Source organism: Vulpes lagopus, chromosome 10 (assembly GCF_018345385.1).
Source record: "Vulpes lagopus strain Blue_001 chromosome 10, ASM1834538v1, whole genome shotgun sequence".
Taxonomy (NCBI): Eukaryota; Metazoa; Chordata; class Mammalia; order Carnivora; family Canidae; genus Vulpes; species Vulpes lagopus.
Window position 1 is genome coordinate 71,507,855 of NC_054833.1, and position 22,250 is coordinate 71,530,104.

The 22,250-nt window shown below is 43.4% G+C and overlaps 1 protein-coding gene across 2 annotated transcripts in view; it reads right to left on the bottom strand.

Moving 5' to 3' along the window:
* The window catches only part of AK4 (adenylate kinase 4), a 62,655-nt gene extending 40,919 nt beyond the window's left edge, over window positions 1-21,736 (bottom strand). Inside the window, exon 1 of one of the 2 annotated variants that reach the window (XM_041770088.1) lies at window positions 21,592-21,736. In XM_041770088.1, the coding sequence (XP_041626022.1) occupies window positions 21,592-21,736 (145 nt within the window). Of the gene's footprint in view, window positions 1-21,083; window positions 21,196-21,591 lie in introns of those variants that run through there. The other variant, XM_041770089.1, reaches the window with a different exon arrangement.
* Between the last annotated feature and the right edge of the window lie 514 nt (window positions 21,737-22,250).

The window sequence follows — 22,250 nt, forward strand, 5'->3', positions numbered from 1 at the left end:
CAGAGAGTAAGCACTGTGTGCTCCCTGATTAAAGATTTTTTTTAAAGATTTTATTTATTTATTCATGAGAGACACAGAGAGAGAAAAAGAGGCAGAGAGACACAGGCAGAGGGAGAAGCAGGCTCCATGCAGGGAGCCCAACATGGGACTCGATCCTGGGTCTTAAGGATCACACCCTGGGCTGAAGGCGGCGCTAAACCGCTGAGCCACCCGGGCTGCCCCCGAAAAGTTTCTTGATAAATCACAAGACATTAAGGATTGTAAACTATTTCTAAAGAAGGTAAAAGATAGCTTTATACTTCATTTTATAAAAAATAATGCAAAACTTTGAAACTTATTATAAAGTAAGACTTTATTTGTACTTTATTCCTTTGGACATCATCAGACTAAGACTCCTTGCTCCCATGGGGATCAAGTCATTGACCACATGTCTCTCCTGAGGAACAGTGACTTTACATGGAAGTCTATCTTCAAAGCCTGCCCTTTGCCAGGGTACAATATCTAGCTCATCATGGGGACAATTATTACTGGTATTTTAACCACAGCAAATCGCAGCTAACATTATTTCAATCTGTGATCTATAAAATCAATCATTCCCTAAGTCAAAAGAAGGTTAATAGTAAAAAGATCTTTCTTTTAACCTAGATTTGAACCCAAATTTATATGATGTACAAATGTGTACCTCTTACCACTAACTGTGAGAATAGAAATGAAAAAGTTGTAACATGGATTTTTTTTTTTTTGAGGTAAAACTGACATATTAGTTTCAGGAGTACAACACAATAACTTGGTATTTGTAGTTTTTTTTTTTTTAAGATTTTATTTATTTATCCATGAGAGACACAGAAAGAGAGAGGCAGAGACACAGGCAGAGGGAGAAGCAGGGAGCCCGACGCAGGACTCGATCCTGGGTCTTCATGCCCTGGGCTGAAGGCGGCACTAAACCGCTGAGCCACCAGGGCTGTCCAGTATTTGTAGATATTACAGAACAATTACCACAATAAGTCTAGTTACCTTCTGTCACCATACACAGTTGCAAACTTTTTTTCTCGTGAAAACTTTTAACATCTATTCTGTTAGCAACTTTCACATACGCAGTACAGCATTATAGTCCTTATCTTGTACATTACAGCTCTGTGACCTACTTGTTTTGTAAGTGGACGTTTGTACCTTTTGACTACATTCACCCATTTTGCACCTCCTCCCCACCCCCACCTCTGGCAACCATCAATCTGTTCCTTTTTATCTATGAGCTCAGGATTGCTTGGTTTTGCCTTTATGTTCCATATATATGAGATCATAGTTTATTTATTTTTGATATCTGCATTTTTATCACGGGACCATATCCGCTTAAACACACAAAATGGCTCCATAATGAAGCAAACAGACAATATGATACAAGGAATTAACCACCAGGCTGAAAATCAGGAGTCTTGGCTTCCAAGTCACTGCCCACAGGACTAAACACATCAATGTACCTGATTTATCATGGCCTCAGGTTTCCTCGCCTGAATGAAGGCACCGGACCCTTCTAGCTGTCATTTCAGAGGTGGAATCTCAATTTCCTTTACCTGGTTTCGTGGCCATGTGTGGGAGCTGGAGGACCAGCTTCCCCAGTAAGTGTCAAACCACACCAGTGTGTTTCAGATCACCAAGATTCCACTGGAGCTGAGGAAATAGACCTAACAGATGCTCTACTCAGGCAGCCACAGCATGGGCCATCACAGGCCTTCTAGATATGAGGACTGCAGTCCCCACCAGACCTCAGGCCTGTACCATCTCTAAATGCTCCATCACACCTCACCTGAAAGACCTCCTAGAAGTAAGGGCCAGTACTTTGTTTGGCCTCTTTGCTCTTTCCTCTCTAGCCAGACTGCATATGTACATTCACTTAGTCTAACTTTGTACCCTGGGTCCAGTGGGTGTGTTTCTGTAACAGCCAAGATTAAAAATATGTATGGACAAAAGCCATGACTTTCGGTAGGAGGGGCTCGCATTACTGTGAGAGAAGGTGATCCAATATCTAAGTACAAGGGGAATCCAGCAGATTCTTTCTTTATCCTTAAGTTTTCTGTTCACACCAGCAGATCAATTATTATTTGACACTCCATACTGATTCAAAGAATAAAGTAGTGCAGTAACCTCATTTTAAGAATTTAAATAAATCACGAAAGAAAAAGATATTGGAGTCTTATAAGCCAAAAAATTTTGGATGTCCTACGTCAGGAGAATTTTTTTGGCCCAGAATGGGAACACACGCATTTATAAACATACCATGAACATCTGGCACAGTACCACATGCTGCCTTATATAAGCAGCAGAGGAGAAAAAGCAGATTGGGATGGAAGCAACAGAAGCCGGGCAAGGGAACAAATGGGAAAAGGCAAGTAATTGGAAAGGGTTGCCAATATCATAAATGAGTCTTAGACCTAAAGTGTTTCACCATCTTCAAGCTCACGTTCTGCAAGTCTGTCCTGGTACCCAGCATACCAGGCAGTTTCAGCCCTGAGTAGGATCACATTCCAGATCTCACGGGCTCTCCAGATCTCCTCTGCCTCCCCTATAACCTTATCACAACTCCATTACTAGGAGTATTCAGGAATCAGGGAGGAATTTCACTTTTAAAGCAACATAAAAAGGAATTCCTTCCTATTGCAAAAGGCCCAGGATGTGGATCTGGCTGTGCCAACCACCTTGTCAACTGCCTCTCCTCCATGCAGGATCTTGGCTGCAGATCAGCATAAGGGAAACTGCTGTTTCCTCCAGTGCCATCTGCTCAAACAGGGTGCATTCCTATTGCTGCCCATGAGTGGCTCTTCCCTCCTTCCCTCTCTCTTCCCCTCTCCTCCACCCTCTACCCTTCCCCCTCCCCCCTTCTGTCTCATAGCTTTCTGGCAATGCTCTGGTGGAGACTACAGCAAAGTACCAAAGATGTACCATACTCCCAGCCTCCTAGGGCTGACAGCAGACAGTCCTACGAAGAGAAAGAGGAAGGAAACAACTGATGCTAATATTCTGAGAGGGCTCCCAGTGGGATTATAAGGTTCACAGAATAGGCTGACCCACAATCGTTTAACACCCAGCAAGAAGAATAACAATAATAATACCAAGGAGCAGCTACCACAAAAACAGTATGCAGGTTCTCAACATATTAAAAACAGAATTACCACATAATCCAGCAATTTCATTTCTGAGTATTTATCTAAAGAAAATGAGAACACTAACTTAAAAAAATATCTGCATCCCCATATTCACTGTTGCATTATCTACAATAGCCATAATATGGAAACAATCTAAAGTGTCCAGCAATGGAAGAAGGGATAAAGAAAATATGGTATTAAAAAAAAGAAGACAATATGGTGTGTGTAATGGAATATTACTCAGCTGTAAAAAGAATGAAATCTTGCCATTTACAACACGCATGGAGCTAGTGAGTACTATGCTAAGTGAAATAAGTCAGTCAGAGAAAGACAAATACCAAATGATTTCAGTTATATGTGGAATTTAAAAGACAAAATAAGCAAAAGGAAAAAAAAGAAGCAAACCAAAACAGAGCAAACTGATAGTTACCAGAGGGGAGGGGGTAAGGGTAGGAGAAGTAGGGGATGGGGATTTAGGAGTGTGCTTGTATGGAAGTACTGTTTACCTGAAACCACTGTATGTTAGCTAAGTGGAATCTAAATAAAACCAATGACTAACTAAATAGGAAAATAGTACTAGAAGCAGCGGTCATTGAACACCCATGAAGTGCTAGAATAGTGCTTGCCAAACTTCTGTCAAGATCCCTATTTTGTTTTTTTGAAATTAAAAGACTATTTTGTGTACAAGTGTTTTGTACACAAAGAAGGAAAATATTGTAAATTTTCGGATGCGTGTCAGTTTTATGTCTTTGTATGTATACAACTGCAAGGAGCATAATACAAGGAGCAATTTCACCTTGGGCCTAGAAACTTAAGTCAACACTATTCCGGCGCACATTTTTAAAAATTAAATATTGGACCAAACTTTAGTCTAATCCCATATATGCATTATCTCATTGAATTCTTACAACGCTAGGAGGTGGTATCATTATTTTTGTTTTGCAGTTGAAGAAATGGAGCCATGAAGTGACTGAGCAACTTCCCGTGGAAGTAGGGTCCTAGAGCCCGCACTCAACCCAGGTCCAGTAAGTGGGCAGCTTCCCACACCCACCTCCAAACTGGGCTTCCATGTCCTCAAGCAATTGGGTCTCTTCCTCCAATTCTTCCCACCCTTGAATCCTTTGTTCCACCATCTACCCTCCCCTTCCAAAGGAGAACACCTCAAGGGCAGGTCTAGTTTAACTGAGTGACTTAAACTAGGCCTCAGGGAGCAAAGGATTCCTTCAAAAGTTTTTAAGTTGAGTAAGTAAATAAAGATGGGATTTTTTTAAAAAGAAAATAAAATGTAGCAAGAAAAAAAAAATCATAAACCCTGACTCTTAGGAGTCTGTCCCAGGTAAAGGGAAACTAAAGTCTTCATAACACTACTCTCTTTATTAGAGCTACTACAGGGGAAATAAGAAACTTTATCTAAAAATTAAATCAGATTTAAAAAAACATACACACTAAGGTTTTAAAGCATCTGTCTGTGCTTTGTTCCAGGTTCTTCGTTCAGGGAAAGCAATTTAATGAGTTTTTAGCTCAACAAAGGTGGGACTAGGATTTATTTTGGGAGTTAATGGTGAAGAGGTAAACTGTCCTGGATAAGAAAGTAACAGGTATTAGAGGATTGAAAACTGGAAGATTAAAAAAATAAAAATAAAAAGAGCAAATTCTACAGAAAGGAAAAGAGCAAGAAGGTAACAAATTAACCCTAAACTAGGGGATGGGTGGGCAGCGCCCTGTCAAGACGTTGTTTTGTGCCTGACTCCAAACATCATGCCCAAAACTTCAATACGACCACCTCCTATTACAGGTCCTTTTGGGAGATGCAAATACAGGTAGTATCCAACAGGGGACAAAGGAACGCAGAAACGGGTGGGCCTCAAGACTGAAAAGCAGAAGTGAAGAAGCCTAGAGAAGAATGACATCTGAGAAAGAGGTAATTAGGGAGTGGCCAGTACTGTAAATGGTAGGATAGAGTGCTGCGTGCTCACCAAGTAGGTGGTGAGGGCCCAGATCTTTCTGATACCAAGGATAATGCTGCGGGGACCAGTCAAGCACCCCGGACTATTCCCCCACAGGGAGAGAACGCCTGTCCCAGACAGTGCCACACATCATGACTCAACACCAGTAACGGATTTGTGGTTGACAAATCTCTTTAAAAGTCAGTGCAAGCTAGCCCAGAAGCAGAAAAGAAACAGTGAGGAGGAAGGGAAGAAAGCACTGCATTTCATCCTGCGGCTCCAGAAGTCTTACCTCACCAACTAATCCCAATATGAGCTGGTAATGAAATAGAGAAACTTTAGAGACCTCATGAAAAAATTTGCTCATTTTCCTGCTTCTATTCTTGCTAGGACCTACACCCATTCCCTACGCATGGCTTAGGGTACTGATAATGTATATCCTCCTTGTAAAGGTCAAGGAGTTAACGATTTCTTTGGAATCTTCAGGCACATAGGTAACATCTAAGGGGTGTCAGGAAAGTTCTCCAAGACCACTGACTCCAGACACCAAGACCGCTCTCTCTCCAGGGCAGAAGTGATATGGAGACCAGTTTCTGGATGCCTGAGAGGGCACATACAGCAGACGTCTGTCCTCAATAAAAACCCCAAGCCTCAAGCAAAGACAAGACTCTTTCTCCCCATTCTGGGTCTCCCAGACACTCTCTCCTTTCCACATCTCCCAGACACTCTGTATCTGCCTCTCTCCATATCTTCAATAAACTCTGCTCTCATTTCCTCTCGGTTTGTGTTTGATTTCCACCCCGCGCACAGCCAAGGACCCTCAGACCCTGCCAGCCTGCATCAGTAAATTACCCAACAGGAAATATTAAACTCTGCCCAGTACACCAGAGATCAGTTTCAGTGTAGGATGGCAAACCCCCACAATTGTCTCTCTTCCAAGTATAAGTTCCTAGACATCTGAGGATGTTTGCCTCATAAATCAAACTGCCAACTAATGTACCGGCCACTCGGTTTCAATCCCCAAGTTTATTCTCAAGTCTCTACATCTTCTGCTACACAGTGCTATTCCAAGCAGCATATACATGAAATTGAATGCTCCACAGACATACTAATTTTAGAACTCACTTTAAAACTTTCCCACTTCATCCACCTGCCAAATGAAAGGAAGACAACAAAGCAGCTGCCACAGCTGTTCTCTAAAAATTAGTACAAAGGTGACATACATTCTTTTCAGACACGACGTTTTCAACTCTTTTTTAAGTGCAAAGCCAGAAGATACCTGGAGTCTCTAAAAATGATAACTTCGCAGTAGAGCCACTTCACCACAGCAAGGCAGCAATGCCTGGCAACAGCCAACAAAATAATGTTATGTTTTAAACTCATTCCACTTCAAGTGTATCATTGGATTCCACTTCTTTGCAATCTCAAAACAAAATGATAAGATCTTCAGGTAAATTTAAACCTAATTAAAGCCAATGTTAACTGCTATGCTGATTGTTTATTTAGCTCCATATATTTTATCCAAAATATCAACAGGATCCAGCTTATATGACCTTTTAAGAACAACTACCTCTACTTTGTGTAGAGAGCAACACTGGATAAATCTGTATCAAAAGGAAGGAAGGAAGGAAGGAAGGAAGGAAGGAAGGAAGGAAGGAAGGAAGGAAGGGCAAGCAAGCGGGCACTTTAACAGGGATCATGTCCTAACAGACAGCTGCCTTGCCTTGTGTAACACTTCAACTGTCAAAGAACAGAGGTTTAAAAATTGATACTGCAAATTTTTTTTTTTTTGCCTTTCAAGGGCCAGGAACTATGAAACAGATTTCCAAAACATGTTTATAATCAGGTCTATATAACCAAAAGCAAACTAGAGCAGAACCAGAACTACAAAAAGATTCTATCATCTTAATTTAACTTCCAGAAACACCACTTCCCACCCTGCAATGGGCTCCTGGCCTCTGCCACTTAGAACATCTCACGCCGAGTAACAGTAGTTCCAGTTATGGCTCAGCCAACCATCTGTGGCTGTCTTTCACAATCCTGGCCATTAAGGAAATGCAATGTTTCAGTGCTATTTGGTTTGGCTAGATTCCTCTAGACATAAGCTAAGTGCACGCATTTTTTATTCTCCAGGGTTTGAGCTCCAGCAGTGTTTGTAACATGACATTCAAAACCTAAAATTGACCTTGACTAGGAGATTTGGACTGGCATTCTGAGACAACCTAACAGAACTATCTAAGCCAAAAACAAAACAAAACAAAACAAAAACAAAAAAACCCTTCTACAAGGCTCTTAAATCCATTTCCTCTACAAAACTAACATCACCACAATCCACTACTAACAACAAATGTCACACACTGGCTGATCAGATGGGTGAGGCACTCACCTTGATGAAAAAATTGAAGTGGGCAACAAAAAACCAAACTCCAGTAATCAAGATAACTAATATTTGAGTGCCATTCACATTTTAAAGTCTCAAAATTAGTGCAAAAAAATCTACAATGAAAAAAAAAACTACGATGAAAATCGATCCAAGCCTCCATTTATACAACTCACTGTCACCCATCTCAGTCCTGCCTCTCAATCTGTCAGGTCTGTTCTTTATTTAAAATTTTTGAATTTTGTTCATTTTATTGCATTAAACTACCACATCTCTTACTTATTGAGTTTTTTGGGCACCCCCTTAAATTTTTCACTCGAGGACAGTGGTTCACTCACTTCACCATAGCCTCAGCCCGGCCAACACATATTAACTTAATATTCATGGGGAAATCTCCTGTGAGGTAGCCCCCACCATTACTCTCATTTGTAAGTGAGTAGACATAAAAAGGCTAGCTACTTTGCCCAAGATTGTGGAGCAAGGGTCGCCAAGTCAGATTCCCAAACCCAGCTATATAGCTCAGAGTCCACACTTAAAGACAAACATCCCACCTCTCAGAAATTGGCATCACAAAAGCATTCGGCATAAAATCATATAGTCCTGGATTTTAGGAAATAAATAATATGTGAAAACTATTCAAATAAACTATAATTAATGACAACCTGGGCAAATTTAGTAGTGATTTGCTCATCACTGATCAGTGTCCTGCAAAATTTAGGCTAAGTGTTCATTCCCCCAAACTCCTGGAATTTTTCTTTAAGCCATCCTAATCCTCAGAAAAAACCAAGGGAGAAGACAGGTCTGACCCCTCACCCAAAGGACAGGACTACAGATTTGAGTAGCCTAGAGTAACTAATGTCTGTGCTGAAGTTTGGAGATACTCTCACATACTGTCTGCTTTACAAGGCTAATTGAGCTACAGTGCACATCACAGGACAATGTTCAGAAATACTCCCTAATAATGTGTTCATTTAGCAAGAGAGTAGAATTTAGAAGTGAAGTCAGGACAGCTACTGTGGTCCCACAAAAATATGGTCCCACCATATTTAGCCTGTTGTTAGTGATGGTGGCCATCACAGTTTAAAAGGGTCATAATGAAACGAGGCTGAAAAGAATCTAGAAAAGTTAAGGAAAGAATGGTTGAGAGAGCCAGGGGCTATTCTTTTGGGGTGGTGAAAAAGACAACTTAAGTCAGGCAAGTGGTGCCTAGCAACTATTTTCAATTATCTTCAGAGTTAGTGGATTTAATTTGTGTGACACCAAAAGACTGAAGTTGGACAAGTGGACAACAGTCTATGGATGACAGTTTCAAGGACTGGCTTTCATCTCAGTATAAAGAAAAAAATCTTCCAACAATTAGACCTGTCCAGCATTGAAAAAGCCTGCCTCCAGAGGAGGTGAGTTGGCTGGCAGCTGCTATAGAAGGGACCCAACATAGATGGCCACTTGGACAAAAGGACTCAAATCCCTTCCAACTCTAAGACATTAAGAAATGGAACAAATAACTAAACTTAACACATTTATTGCTATGCATGGTGCTTAGTTCCTAAAAACTCTAAAAACTAAAACAAAACTATGAGCTCAACAAGAAGGATGTCTTGCACTTTCATTGTATTTCAAGCTAGATTCTTGATTTTTTTTTTAAAACCAAGCCACTGAAATAACACACATTAACAATCAATCTCCCTCATGGAAAAACTAAATTGTGTCCTGAGACAGTATTTATAGTTACTGTTTAAGAAAATTAGGAAGCGGGCAGCCCTGGTGGCACAGCGGTTTAGCGCCGCCTGCAGCCCAGGGCATGATCCTGGAGTCCCGGGATGGAGTCCCGCGGTCGGGCTCCCTGCATGGATCCTGCCTATGTCTTTGCTTCTCTCTGTGTCTCGAACAAATGAATGAATGAATGATAAATCAATCAATCAATCAATCTTTAAAAAAGAAAAGAAAACTTCCACCTGGAACTTCCTGCGGGTATGTTAAACTTGTCATTATCCCCAATCCTTGATTGCCCTCCTTCAGTTACATGGAGCCACTTTTCCCCACAATCACTGACGCTCAACCCTTTGAAGGGTGGCATCTGGCTCTGCCCTCTCTACCATTCCCACATACAATCAATCCTATTAGGTGCTATCACTACCTCAGCCTCTCCCAAATCCCCTTGTTTCCCATTACTTTTACCCTATACCAGACTTATTGTTGTGATGCCATCTTAGCTATGCTCCACTTTCTCTCCACAATCCACACCAGACTTCGCTGTGAAAAACAACAATCATGCCACTAAAGAAGTGTGAGAAAGGCATGGACTCCCCACCACCTTCCTAGTTATAAACTCAATCTGGAATCACATGTAAGCCCCAAAGGACAATTCCAATTTCCATGCCTATGTAATTTTTCCACCTCTATGTTTCAATCAAAATACCCTTAATTTTAATCACCTCCTCTCAGTTATGATCCCTCCAATAGAAACACCTTACTCTCACTTTTACCTGCCAGTATGTTACCCATCCTTCCTTCAAGGCTCCGTTCTAAAGCCATCTCTCCCACAACTTTTGGATGAACAAGTCAGTGAATCAAACTCTTAAGCACTAACTGTATGTTAGACTTTGGAAATACAGAAATACAAAAAGAACTCAGTAAGTTTATACTAATAACTTCAATGTTCAAAAAAAAAAATCACTATCACTCAGTATAACCTACCTTAAACAATTAATTGTGTGTATGTTTTATCTTATCAATTCTTTAAAGGTGGAGACCACTTCTTATTCCTATTAACAGGATGCTATTAGAATATAACGTACTTACTGATGTTAAAACATTCAAACTGGGGAATCCTGGATGGTGCCTGCCTTTGGCCCAGGATCAAGTCCCACATCGGGCTCCCTGCATGGGGCCTGCTTCTCTCTCTGCCTGTGTCTCTGCTGCCCCCCCCCCCCCCCCGTCTCTCATGAATAAATAAATAAAATCTTAAAAAAAAAAAAATTTGAACTGTCCTCCCTACTTTCACTCAAGAACCTTCCAACCCAGTTTCCAAATAGCCTGAGTGATCTATGTAAATGTGACCCGGACTGTCAGTCCCATATTTAAAAACATGGGCTTTACTTTGGATTAGGCAATGACACCAAAAACCCTAAGCAACAAAGGAAACAATAACAACAAACAAAAAACACAGAATTTGACTTCATCAAATTTAAAAACTGTATGCTTCTAAAGACAGCATCGAGAACAGTAAAAAAGACAGCCCAGAGAATGGAAGAAAATATTTGCAAATCATATATCTAATTAAGGGAACTGTATCCAGAACCCAGAACATATAAAGAACTCAACCAATGAAAGAACAAATGAGCCCATCTGAAAATGGGCAAAAGATCTGAACAGACATTCTCCAAAGAAGATCTATAAATGGTCAATAGCTCCTGAAAAGATGTTCAACATCATTAGTCCTCAGGGAAATGTAAATCAAAATCACAGAGATACCACTTCACATCCACCAGAGTGGTAAAAATCAAAGACATACTATAACAAGTGTTGGATGGGATGCCTGGGTGGCTCAGCAGTTTAGGGTCACCTTCAGCTCAGGGCGTGAGCCTGAGGTCCCGGAATCGAGTCCCGCATCAAGTCCCGCATTGGGCTCCCTGCATGGACCCTGCTTCTCCCTCTGCTTATGTCTCTGCCTCTGTCTCTGTGTCTCTTGTGGATAAGTAAATAAAATCTTCAAAATAAATAAATAAATAAATAACAAGTACTGGCAAGAATATAAAAACATTGGAACCCTCATTCATTGTAGGTGGGAATAAAATGGTTGAGCTGCTTTGGAAAACAGCTGGCAGTTCCTCAAGATGTTACCATATGATTCAGCAACTCCACTACTACATACCTGAGATGAAAACATCTTGCATACAAGGACTTGTAAAAATAATGTCCGTAGCAGGAAACAACCCAAGTGTCCGTTAACTAATGAATGAAGAAACGAAACATGGTATATCCATACAATAGGATATTATCTGGTGATAAAACGGAATGAAGTAGTGATACATAACTACATACTTGAACACAGTTGAACCTCAAAACAACATTCTTAGTGAAAGAAGCCAGATACAAAGTCACATCTTATATGAGTCTATTTACATGAAATATCCAGAGAAGGCAAATCCATACAAAGAGAAAGCAAATTAGTGACTACCAGGGACTGGCGGGAGAGGAAAATGGGTTTCTTTCTGGGGTAATGAAAATGTTCTCAAATTAGTGCTGATGTGATGGTTGCAGGATTCTGTAAGTATACTAAAAACCACTGGTTTATATGGTTTATAAGGATAAATGTTCTGGTATACAAGTTATCTCTCAGTAGAGCTGTTATACATAAAACTAATAACAATAACAAAACCCCAATCACTTCTAATCCAGTTGCCCTATTAGTCCAAACTCAAGGCCCTATGCTACCTTTTGCAGCCTCCCTTCTAGTATGTCTCCTCCTCACAGTGTTCCAGAAACACCAGCCTCCTTTCCTCCCTGAGAAAAGCTCACGCCTACATGAGGGTCTCTCCACTTGCCTTCCTCACATACCTGGCTCCTACCTTCACTAGAGGCTCAGCTTAAACATCATCTCCCCAGAGGCCTCCTGCGACTTCACAGGCTAAAGTGGTCTTCCTCCCAGTCACTCTCCATTATGGCACTAATCATATTCTTTGGTACTACTTATATAGGATATAAGGCGTAAGGCATAAGATGTATACAAGGTTACTCTGATTATTTTTCCCTTGTCTATAGCACATTTCCCCTCCTGCCATAATGGGCTATCAAAACATTTGTTGAACATGTGGACATGAAGGAATTTGTCATTTGGGTGCTGAGAGACTAGTTACAAAATAGATCACCCAACAGGGAGCCTATAATGAATGCCATATTAGGGGTACAGATGGTTATAAGAGAAATTTCAGGGAAGAAAATTATGTATAGCTGTAAGAGCTGTGGAAAATCTTCATGGAAGTGATGAGATTGAAAATAGATTAAGATTAAGAAAATTGTGAAAGGCATTCCAGGAGAAAGGTGCACCTGAACAATGCCCTCCTACCTTGTCCATGATCTCAACACTTCACCCACACACACATCCCACCATGACTCATGGGAACATAATGTGAAACCTAGAACTTGAACCCAAGTCGGTAGCCTCAAGGGTACCTCAAGGGTACCTCTCCGCACGCCTCCTCAAACCTAACGCAGGCATAGAAACATCTGCCAAATGACTAACAGCAGGTTCAGGTATTATTCCAGAAGTCTTATCATTACAATGAAAGGCAATTTCTACCTCCTCACAATTGCGTCAAATTTCTATTTTAGCCTTTTTGGTCTTTTTGGGGGAAAGAGGAAGTCAGTGTTTCCTTATTTAGATTTTAAATAAAAGTGTTTTAGGAACAGAGCAACAGCAAACCACATACCTCTAGCCTACCCTTAAAGAACCTGCCGAATCTCAGTGTATTTGTGGACAGCAGAGCTGCAATCCACCACTCCAGCGTGCTGTTTGTAAAACAGGAAGGGGATTATCACTGGGTCCCAGACCACCTGCATGGTAGCAGGACTCCTACCTATGGAGTTCCAACTTTGAATACTAGTTTCTCTAACTAGCTATTTTGACCTAAGGCAAGTAACGCAACCTCTCCGAGGCCACTTCTTCATTTGTAAAATGATGGAGTAACAACTGCTCTGCAGATCTGTATGTAAACTAGAGGATAATACACATACATCAGCCAGTGCAGGGCCTAGCACATGCTTGACCCACTGCAAGTGTTAGTTACAATGACCAAGTCACAAAGTCACAGGCTGCTGGCCAAGAAGAAAGTGCTGAAAAACAGAAAATAATTGATTTCTAGCCTCTTGGGAATGTGATGAGCAGGAATGACTTTGCATTATTTCAATACTATCAGCCTCTCTGGCTAAATAAGGGATGCTTGCTGTCAGGCCTGTCGTTTATAACTAGTACAAGAACTCTTGGAACTTGGGACATGAGACTGTTAAACTATAACATCAGTCATCTAATTGCACTTCATGAAACTGTAAAAATGAGACCTTTTGTACCATGTCTTAAAGGCCAACTTGAGAACTAAACATTAAAGTGAGGGGGCTGGGGGAAGCACTAATTTAAAGCCTCTACTACCTGCTTGAGCTTTTTTTTTTTTTTAAGATTTTATTTATTCATGAGAGACACACACAGAGAGAGAGGCAGAGACATAGGCAGAGGGAGAAGCAAACTCCCCACAGAGCAGGGAGCCTGATGTGGGACTCAACCACTGAGCCACCCAGGCGTCCCCTGCTTGAGCTTTAAAAAACAATCCAGTTTGCTAAAAGACAATACATGGTCGAACTATCTGATCCATTGTAAAAGAACACTAAGTAAAACAATTTCCAAGTCCCTGAATCTTCTTACAACTTGGATTACACAGAGTGCTAAAAAGCACACTAGCCTAATGTAATACCATTTAAGGACTCACTTGGTAGACTTTAAAGGAACTAGGCAATTCGATATGTCCCCTATAATGGGTGGATTTGTAGCTAATAATCTGGTACCTAACTTACTAGTTTCATGACCAGGTGCTGTCACTTGAGTTCTAGAAGTTTGAAACAAAAGTTTAAAAGCTTCATAAATTACGATGTAGCTATGTATGTGTATCTTAAAGTAAGCCCACGTAATGAAAGCTGGAAAAGGTAATATGGAGCAGGTGTAATAATCCTTTCCATTGACAGTCTAATAAGAGGTGAATAAAGACTAAATGATAACATACAAGATGTGATCAAGCCACAAAAAACAATAATCTCTTGTGGACCACAAACAAGCTCTAAAAAGAGTTCAGTTATGTGGTGGCAACGACCATCACATCTCTTCACCTGGTAGCTGCACTTATCTGTCAAAATTCAGCTCAGCAATCATCTCTAGAAAGCCTTGCCTAATCCCACCACCTTCTCAATGCTGGGTCAGCCACATTTCTCTATGTGCTATGGGACCTACACATGCACACAGCTCGGCCTCCATTACTTTATCCTTGTTTGCCCTCATCTACCTATAAATTCAGAAGCTTCTGCAGAAAACAGACCTTGTCTCACTTCTTTGTATCCCACAAGCCAACACTACTCGGCACTGACATTTGTTGAAAGACCTATTTACTAGACTTTCAGGGAAGCATGCTTGTATACCAAAAACACTGTGACTAACCTAAATTCCAACAACAGAAGACTAGTTAAATCAGCAGTTCTCCAAGTGTGGTCCAAGGATCCCAAAGGTCCATGAATACCTTTGCAGGGGTCTAGCAGTTCCCTCCTTCTCTAACTACACATCTATGTGAAGCCAAAATAACATAGTACACAAAACTGAATTAAGAAGCAGATATAAGAATCCAGCTTTTGAAGTGCCTGAGTGGCTCAAATCAGTTGAGCAACTGACTCTAGGTTTCAGCTCAGGTCATGATCTCAGGGTTGTGAGATTGAGTGCCACCTGGGATTCTCACTCAGCAAGGAGTTTGCTTGAGATTCTCTCCCTCTGCCTTCTGCCACTCCCCCGTGCTTCCTGTGTCCAGGGGTGCATGCATACTCCTTCTCTCAAAATACATAAAGAAATAAATCTTTTTTAAAAAAGACTTTATTTATTTATTCACGAGAGACATAGAGAAGCAGGCTCCTTGCAGGGAGCCCAATGCGGGACTCGATCCTAGGACCCCAGGATCACAACCTGATCCTGAGGTCATGAGTGAGTGGCTGAGTGAGCCAAAAGCACTCAACCACTGAGCCACCCAGGCACCCCTAAATTTGTACATTTTTTTTTTTTGAATTTTTTTTTGAATTTTTTTTAAATTTTTTTTTTTTATGATAGTCATACAGAGAGAAAGAGAGAGAGGCAGAGACACAGGCAGAGGGAGAAGCAGGCTCCATGCACCGGGAGCCCGACGTGGGATTCGATCCCGGGTCTCCAGGATCGCACCCTGGGCCAAAGGCAGGCGCCAAACCGCTGCGCCACCCAGGGATCCCAATTTGTACATTTTTTAAAAAGAGGCTACTGCTATGTCTATTTATACTATATATATGTATGCAAATTCTCTGGATGAACATCAAAGAAAAGTTAACTAGTAGGTATCCCTGTAGAAAGTAACTGGGGAACCATGTGTCAAAGAGGGGAAGAGACTTTCCACACCATGCCTAGTGTATTAATTTGAAAATTCTACCCTCAGGGCACCTCAGTCAGTTAAGCATCCAACTCTATTTCGGCTCAGGTATGATCTCAGAGTACTGGGATCCAGTCCCTGCATTGGGCTCAACATTCTGCGGGGACTCTGCTTGAAGATTCTCTCCCTCTCCCTCTACTCCTCTGCACTTGCGTGTCCATATTCTCTCTCAAATAAATTAAAAAAAAAAAAAGTTTTATCATTTGCATGTATTACCTTCTTGAAAATCAAAAACAGGATAAAAATTAAATTGAACTAGCACAGGTACATTAAGCTCACATTAAAGACCAGACTAACAGCACTGGAAAATATTACATAATATATTGTGAAAGTAAAGCAAGCAGTTTTCAAAACAGAAATATACAGTGGGCCTTTTTTTTTTTTTTTTTTTTTTTTTTTTGAGAGGGAGAAGGAGAGACAGAGGGAGAGGTAAAGAGAATCTTTTTTTTTTTTTATTAAATGCAATTTATTGATTTCAGAAAGAGCAAAAGAGAGCATGATGGGTATGTGGGTGGGTGTGTGTGTGTGTGTGTGTGTGTGCATGGAGCAGGCTCCCTGCTGACCAGGGAGCCCAATTCGTGGCTCGCTCAATCCCATGACCCTGGGATCATGACCTCAGCCAAAGGCAGATTCTTAACCAACTGTGCCACCTAGGTGCCCAGGAAGAGAGAGTCTTAAGTAGGCTTCACTCCCAATGCAGAGTCCAAAGCAGGGCTCGATCTCACAATCCTGAGATCATGACCTGAGCCAAATCAAGAGTCAGGCACTTAACCGACTGAGCCACCCAAGTACACCATACATAGTATGGTCTTGAAAATCAGTCTAGAAGAATATACTGTATATAAAGGTATTAACGGTATTTTTTCTTTCCAGTTAGTGGGATTACAAATGGTTGTCTTATTTATTTTTCTTGGTTTTCTAAACTTTTGAAAACGTATACATACTATCTTTATAATCAGAAAAACAAGGAGAGAGTTTAAATACATATGTATCAATTTATGCATATCTATGTCTATACTTAAATATTTGGTAAGCAAAAAAGTACATGAATAAATTAGAATCTATTACCTACTTTTATAGAAGACCTTGACTGGATATTTGTAAGCTAGGTTTAAAAAAATTCCCTTCCTGGGATGCTTGGGCGGCTTAGCGGTTTGGTGCCTGCCTTCAGCCCAGGGTGTGATCCTGGAGTCCTGGGATGGAGTCCCATGTCGGGCTCCCTGCATGGAGCCTGCTTCTGCCTGTGTCTCTGCCTTTCTCTCTCTCTGGGTCTCTCATGAATAAATAAATAAAATCTTTAAAAAAAAATAAATTCCCTTCCTCTATAGTTTAAAAACTAAAAAAAAAAAGAAGAAGAAAGAAGAAGAAAGAAGGAGAAGAAAGAAGGAGAAGAAAGAAGGAGAAGAAGGAGAAGAAGGAGAAATAAAAGAAAAAAAAAAAAAAAAAAAATCTTCATGAGTTTAAGAAACTAAAAAAAAAAAAAAAAAAAAAAAAAAGAAGAAGAAGAAAAACTACTCTGGTCCAGTCATTTTATTTCTAGTAACCTATGCCAAGGAAAGTATATTTGCTCAATGATTTACATACAGTGACATTTATAAGAGAATTACAAAGCTGCAAGTAACCCAAATATTTCATACCGGATTGGTCAGGTATATTCCTGTTCAACCCTAAGCCACATTCATCCAAGGTGCTCAGGCCAAAATCCTAGGACTGATTGTGAGCTGCTTTCTCTCCATCACCCCTCACAACCAACTCATTCTGTCCAGTTGGCTTGGCCTTCATATGCATCCTAAAGCCCTTCATTTCTTTCTGCCTTCACCACTACTGCCTAACCCAAGCCAAGGTCCACTCTCCTCATCTATACTGGTCTTACTGGCACTGCTCTTGCTTAACTGGAGTCAATTCACACCACATCCCAAAGGTTAACTTTTAGAAAGTAAATCCATTCATGTCAGTATCCTATTTAAAACCTTGTAATAGCTTTCAAGTGCCCTTAGGATAAAATTCAATTCATATTTTCCAAATTGTGTACAAGACAGGACTCCAATCCAGGCTAGAAAAAGCTCCTTTCAAAAACTGGGGGCACCAGTGTGGCTCAATCAGCTAAGCATCTGCCTTAGCTCTGGTCATGATGGGGGGGGGTGGGCCTCTGCTCAGCGGAGAGCCTACTTCTCCTTCCCTGCTCATGCTCTCTCTCACTATCTGTCTTCTCTCTTATATATATAAGCAAAATCTTAAAAAAAATAAAATGACCACACTGGAAGAACGCTCAGATTCAGCTGTGCATGTGGGCAAAGACATAGTGTCAGGGGACACCCTATTCAAATCACAAATATTTCTCTTTCAATACCCATGAAAACCCTCAAAGAAACCAGAAAAAAATAAGACTTTGTAGAGTGGATCTGTGGAATGGAGAAATAATCCAACCTGGTGAGACACCCTTGACCAGGGCTATACCCCAAGTCTTACCAAGCTAGGGGGGGGAAAAAAGAGAGAGAGAACACAGCATACTCTAGAAATCCTGTAATAAGCCAAGACACTCTATGATCTACACAAAGGTTAAATAGTTGTTTTAGATACCTTGTTCAACTCTATCAAGTCTCTCAAATATAACCTCTCTATTCTCCAATGCTCAGAAGTTTTCACTCTTACATAAGATAAGACATACATTTATACTTAATGAATACAAACACAAAAAACAAAAAACAACTGAGCCCTCTGAACTAGGTCATCTTTTCAGAGAAAAGAGGCTCAGGCCATAGTCTAATTTGAAATGCTGGTCCCATCTGCAAACCCCACAAGAGCTGCAGTTAGTATTAATTAAGAGCAGAAACAAGTTTGTTCTTGAACATCATTTCTCCCAAACAAATCCAGGATGCTTCCAAATGGAAATCTGCCAATTTTCCTGTAGTTGAGATAGTAGATCCAGTACAGAAGAATGTGATTTTTTTTTTTTTAATGCCACTATCTGTCCAACCCTTATAGCAGGATTCTCACATCCTTTCAGAGGGAGGTTTCAGTCACCATCACTCAACAAAAGATAAAAACAGTTCTAACAGGACTCACTTAAGTGCCACCCATGCATGTTTGTGCATAAGCTTATACATATGTGTGCGTGCACACGCACAGAAAAGTTCGTATTCCTTATGACAGAGTGTAGGACCCACCTCCTGGCAATCTATGAGAACTCCCCCTTCTATTTACTCATGCAATGTACTAAGGAAAACCAAAGAGAACCAACGATTTGGATGTGGGTTTTCAAATAAAGTGATTAAGTCTCAGTCTGTGCTGCTCAAGGCCAACGGGTGACAGCTATCAGGAGGCTAATCTCAGGTCCACAGTAAATGCAGACTTTTACTTTAAATCAAAGCTAATTACACAGAATGGACTCAACTGCTGGCAGCTGTCTTCTGGATAGAAGACAGAATTTGTGACTGACGCCTTCAACACAGACTTGCTGAACTCTTTTTATGCATTAAGTACTTTGCCATCCATATTCCTGACCTTGAAGTCTTCAGTGGGAATTGGACCACGGTGAAGGCAGGAGAGACAACAAGGGGCACATGGTTATCTTGAATATCGCTACAGCCCCCAGTACCTTGAACAGTCTGACATACAGCAGGTGCTCGGTAAATATCTACTGGATGAATCAGACAGACATTTGCTGTCCCGCATGATTAACTGTATGTGATAGCAGCAACAGAACCAACAAGCTATGTGAGCTACGCCAGGGCCAGTGAGGGTAAACTTCCTAGAAGCAGTGAGTAAGTAGCCCTTCCCTGGATGAGCAGCTTTTCAGCAGGCAATGGCTGCAGGAAGGCCATGTGGACAGGAGCATGCTGGAATCAAGGCTGGAGCAGATGGCTTGAGGTACTTTCCAACTCAAATTGCCATCAACCTTCTATTTCCTGGGGTTTTATTGTGTTTCATCATCTCCGTCAAACTTGCAACTTTAATAAATAGGTACATACAGAGGAGCGGTTGTGTTTCTCTACCAGAAAATTAGCTAAAGGCAAACAGCAGGTAACAGGAAAATACATACTGTTTACCAAGCAATGAACCTGTAAGACTCTTAGAACCTTCTGCAAGAAAAATCATCTAAGAACACCCTCCAAGTCCACCAGAAACAAGCCACTTTGAAAACAAATTGCTGCCCTCCACTTTCCTTGTCTTTCGCTGATCAAGCTTTTAAATTGGCTTATGCAAAAACTGCTTGGTTCCCAAGAGAAAAAGAAAATCTAAACATTTCACAACCGTAAACAGTAAAGTCTTACAACAGTAGAGTCTTACTGCAGGGAGAAATTCTGGGAGAACATGAAGGCATGTCAAAGAGAAGAGAAACTAAAACCCAAAAACCAAGGAAAATTAAAATGAAAAAAAAATTAAGAATAAGGGAAAACAGCAACTGGAAAGTTTTCTACACCTCTAAGAAAGTTCAGAAGTAAGCCACTTCCCTTCACATTCTCTTTAAAAAATGGAAGGGCCCCTAATCCAGTCTGGGATGGACAGGGTGAAGTCCTTCACGCCAGAAGTAAAGCAGTCCCCAAGTCAGGTATAGTAGAGAATGCTAAGAAATTGGCTCGAAGCCACTGCCCAGTTTCCTCCCCTCACCCAGCCTCTGGCTCCCTGCGGCAGAGAAGCCAGGAGCCAATCACAAAACCCTCCGGCTGAGAGCCAGCCTTCCCTCTCCCACCGCTCTTCCTCCAAACTGCATTCCAAAACAAAAAGAATAAAATGCATTTAAATGCAGCGTTAAAGTTAAAATACACCCAACAGAGGCTAAGAAAGCCGGGGTGTGCAACCTGGTACACAGAACTCTGGGGATGGGGGGGATGGGAGGCCGGGCCTTTTTGCGAATCAAAATAAAATCTGGCTTTTGCAGTAACTGAAGAGATAATGAATAAAACTCTGCCTTTGAGTTATTTCTTAATTCCTCGCTTTGAGGCTGTTTTCCAGCACCATCCTCCGCCCCACCTCTTCAAACTAATCTGTGCTTGTGTGATGAGGCTCTCTGGATAATTGGCCCACAGATGGGCGATAGCCACCACGGACGCCGCTGAGGCCGGGAGCGAAGGTAAGGCACACCGTCTGCAACCAACAAGTTTTCATAAAGCAGTTGCCAACTGTGAGCATGTGCATCCCAGAGGGTTACGCACCAGCAGCGCAAAGGCCACCTCGAGCCTCTCCGTGCCAAGTCATCAGCAGCCGGGCGGACGCGCGGTGGCAGGAGGGGTGAGGGGCCCCCTGGACATCCCCGCCCTGAGCACGCCGGCCAAGGGAGGCATCCTCAAGAGGCCATTTCCAGGGGGAGCTGGATTGAAGTGTAGTTATCGGACCGAGTCTCCCGCTACGTGGTCTCCTAACGGCCAGGCCCGGGCCTGGGAAGGAGGGAGGGCTGCTGGGGAGAGTTTACCTTAGAAGGCGGCCGCGGACAGACAGGCCTTTGGCAGCCAGCGGGGCTGGGCGCGGAGGCCCCGGGCGGTGCCGAGGGCGCCCCGCGGCGCCACAGGTTCCCCGGCGCGCGGCGGGACCCGACTCCCACAGGTGGGCGACGCGCGGGGGGCCCCGGGGCTCCGGGGGCGCGGGGACGTGTGGGCGGGGAGGGGAAAGCTCGGCGTTTTCGGCTACACCCTCCACTGGCGGGCCACCGGCTTTCCCCCAGCGCCGGAGGAGCCGCGAGCACCTCCCAGCCGCCTCCGGGAGAGCCGCGGCCTCCTCCAGGGGCGCGGTTAAGCCGCACGGCCGCGGGCCACCGTTTGCATGCTCGCAGGCACGTAGGAGCCTGCACGGCCGCACGCGCACGGGGGAAGGGCGCCCGGGCGCCGAGGACACCCGGCCCGGCCCGCCCCACCCCGCTGGGGCTCGCCCCCGCCCCCGCCCCCGCCCGCGCGCCGCGCACCCCTGCACCCCGCACCCCTCACCGGTGTTGGCTCGGATGTTCTCCCGCAGGAAGTGGCCGCTGGAGAGATGCTGGAGGCCAAAGCTCTGCGCGACCCTCTGGCACACGGTGCCCTTGCCCGAGCCGGGCGGCCCGAGGATGACCGCGCGCAGGAGTTTGGAAGCCATTGCCTTGGCCGGGCAGGGAGGGGGCGGCCGACCAGGCAGCCCGGACAGCAGCCTGCGAGAAGCCCCGGGAACTTTGCCGCCGCCGCCGCCACTCTCCGCGCGCGCGGGGACTCGCCGGGCGCCCCTGCTGGGGGAAGGAGCGACTTTTGAGCCAGCCCCTCCCTTCAGCCCCGCGCCGGGGCCGGCTCGAAGGCGGAGAAAGGCGCCACGCTACCCATCCCCGCCCTCCTCGCCCCCACGCCGCGCTCCGGCGAGTCCCGAGGCCCCGCCCCCGGAGGGGTCGACCCCGGGAGCTCGGAGGGCCGCCGGCCGGGCCCACCCGGTGCCTTCCCCTTGGGCTCCGCGCGCGGCGCTCGAGGCAGGGGCCGGGCGGCCTGGCATCCCCGCGCCGCTCCCGCCGCAGCCGGCGGCCTAGGGGCCGAGCCCTCGCACGTGGGCAGCGCGGAGTCGGCGCCCCCCGCCCCCGCCCCCGCCCCCGCGCCTCCCGCCCTCGCCGCGCGCACCGCGCACCGCG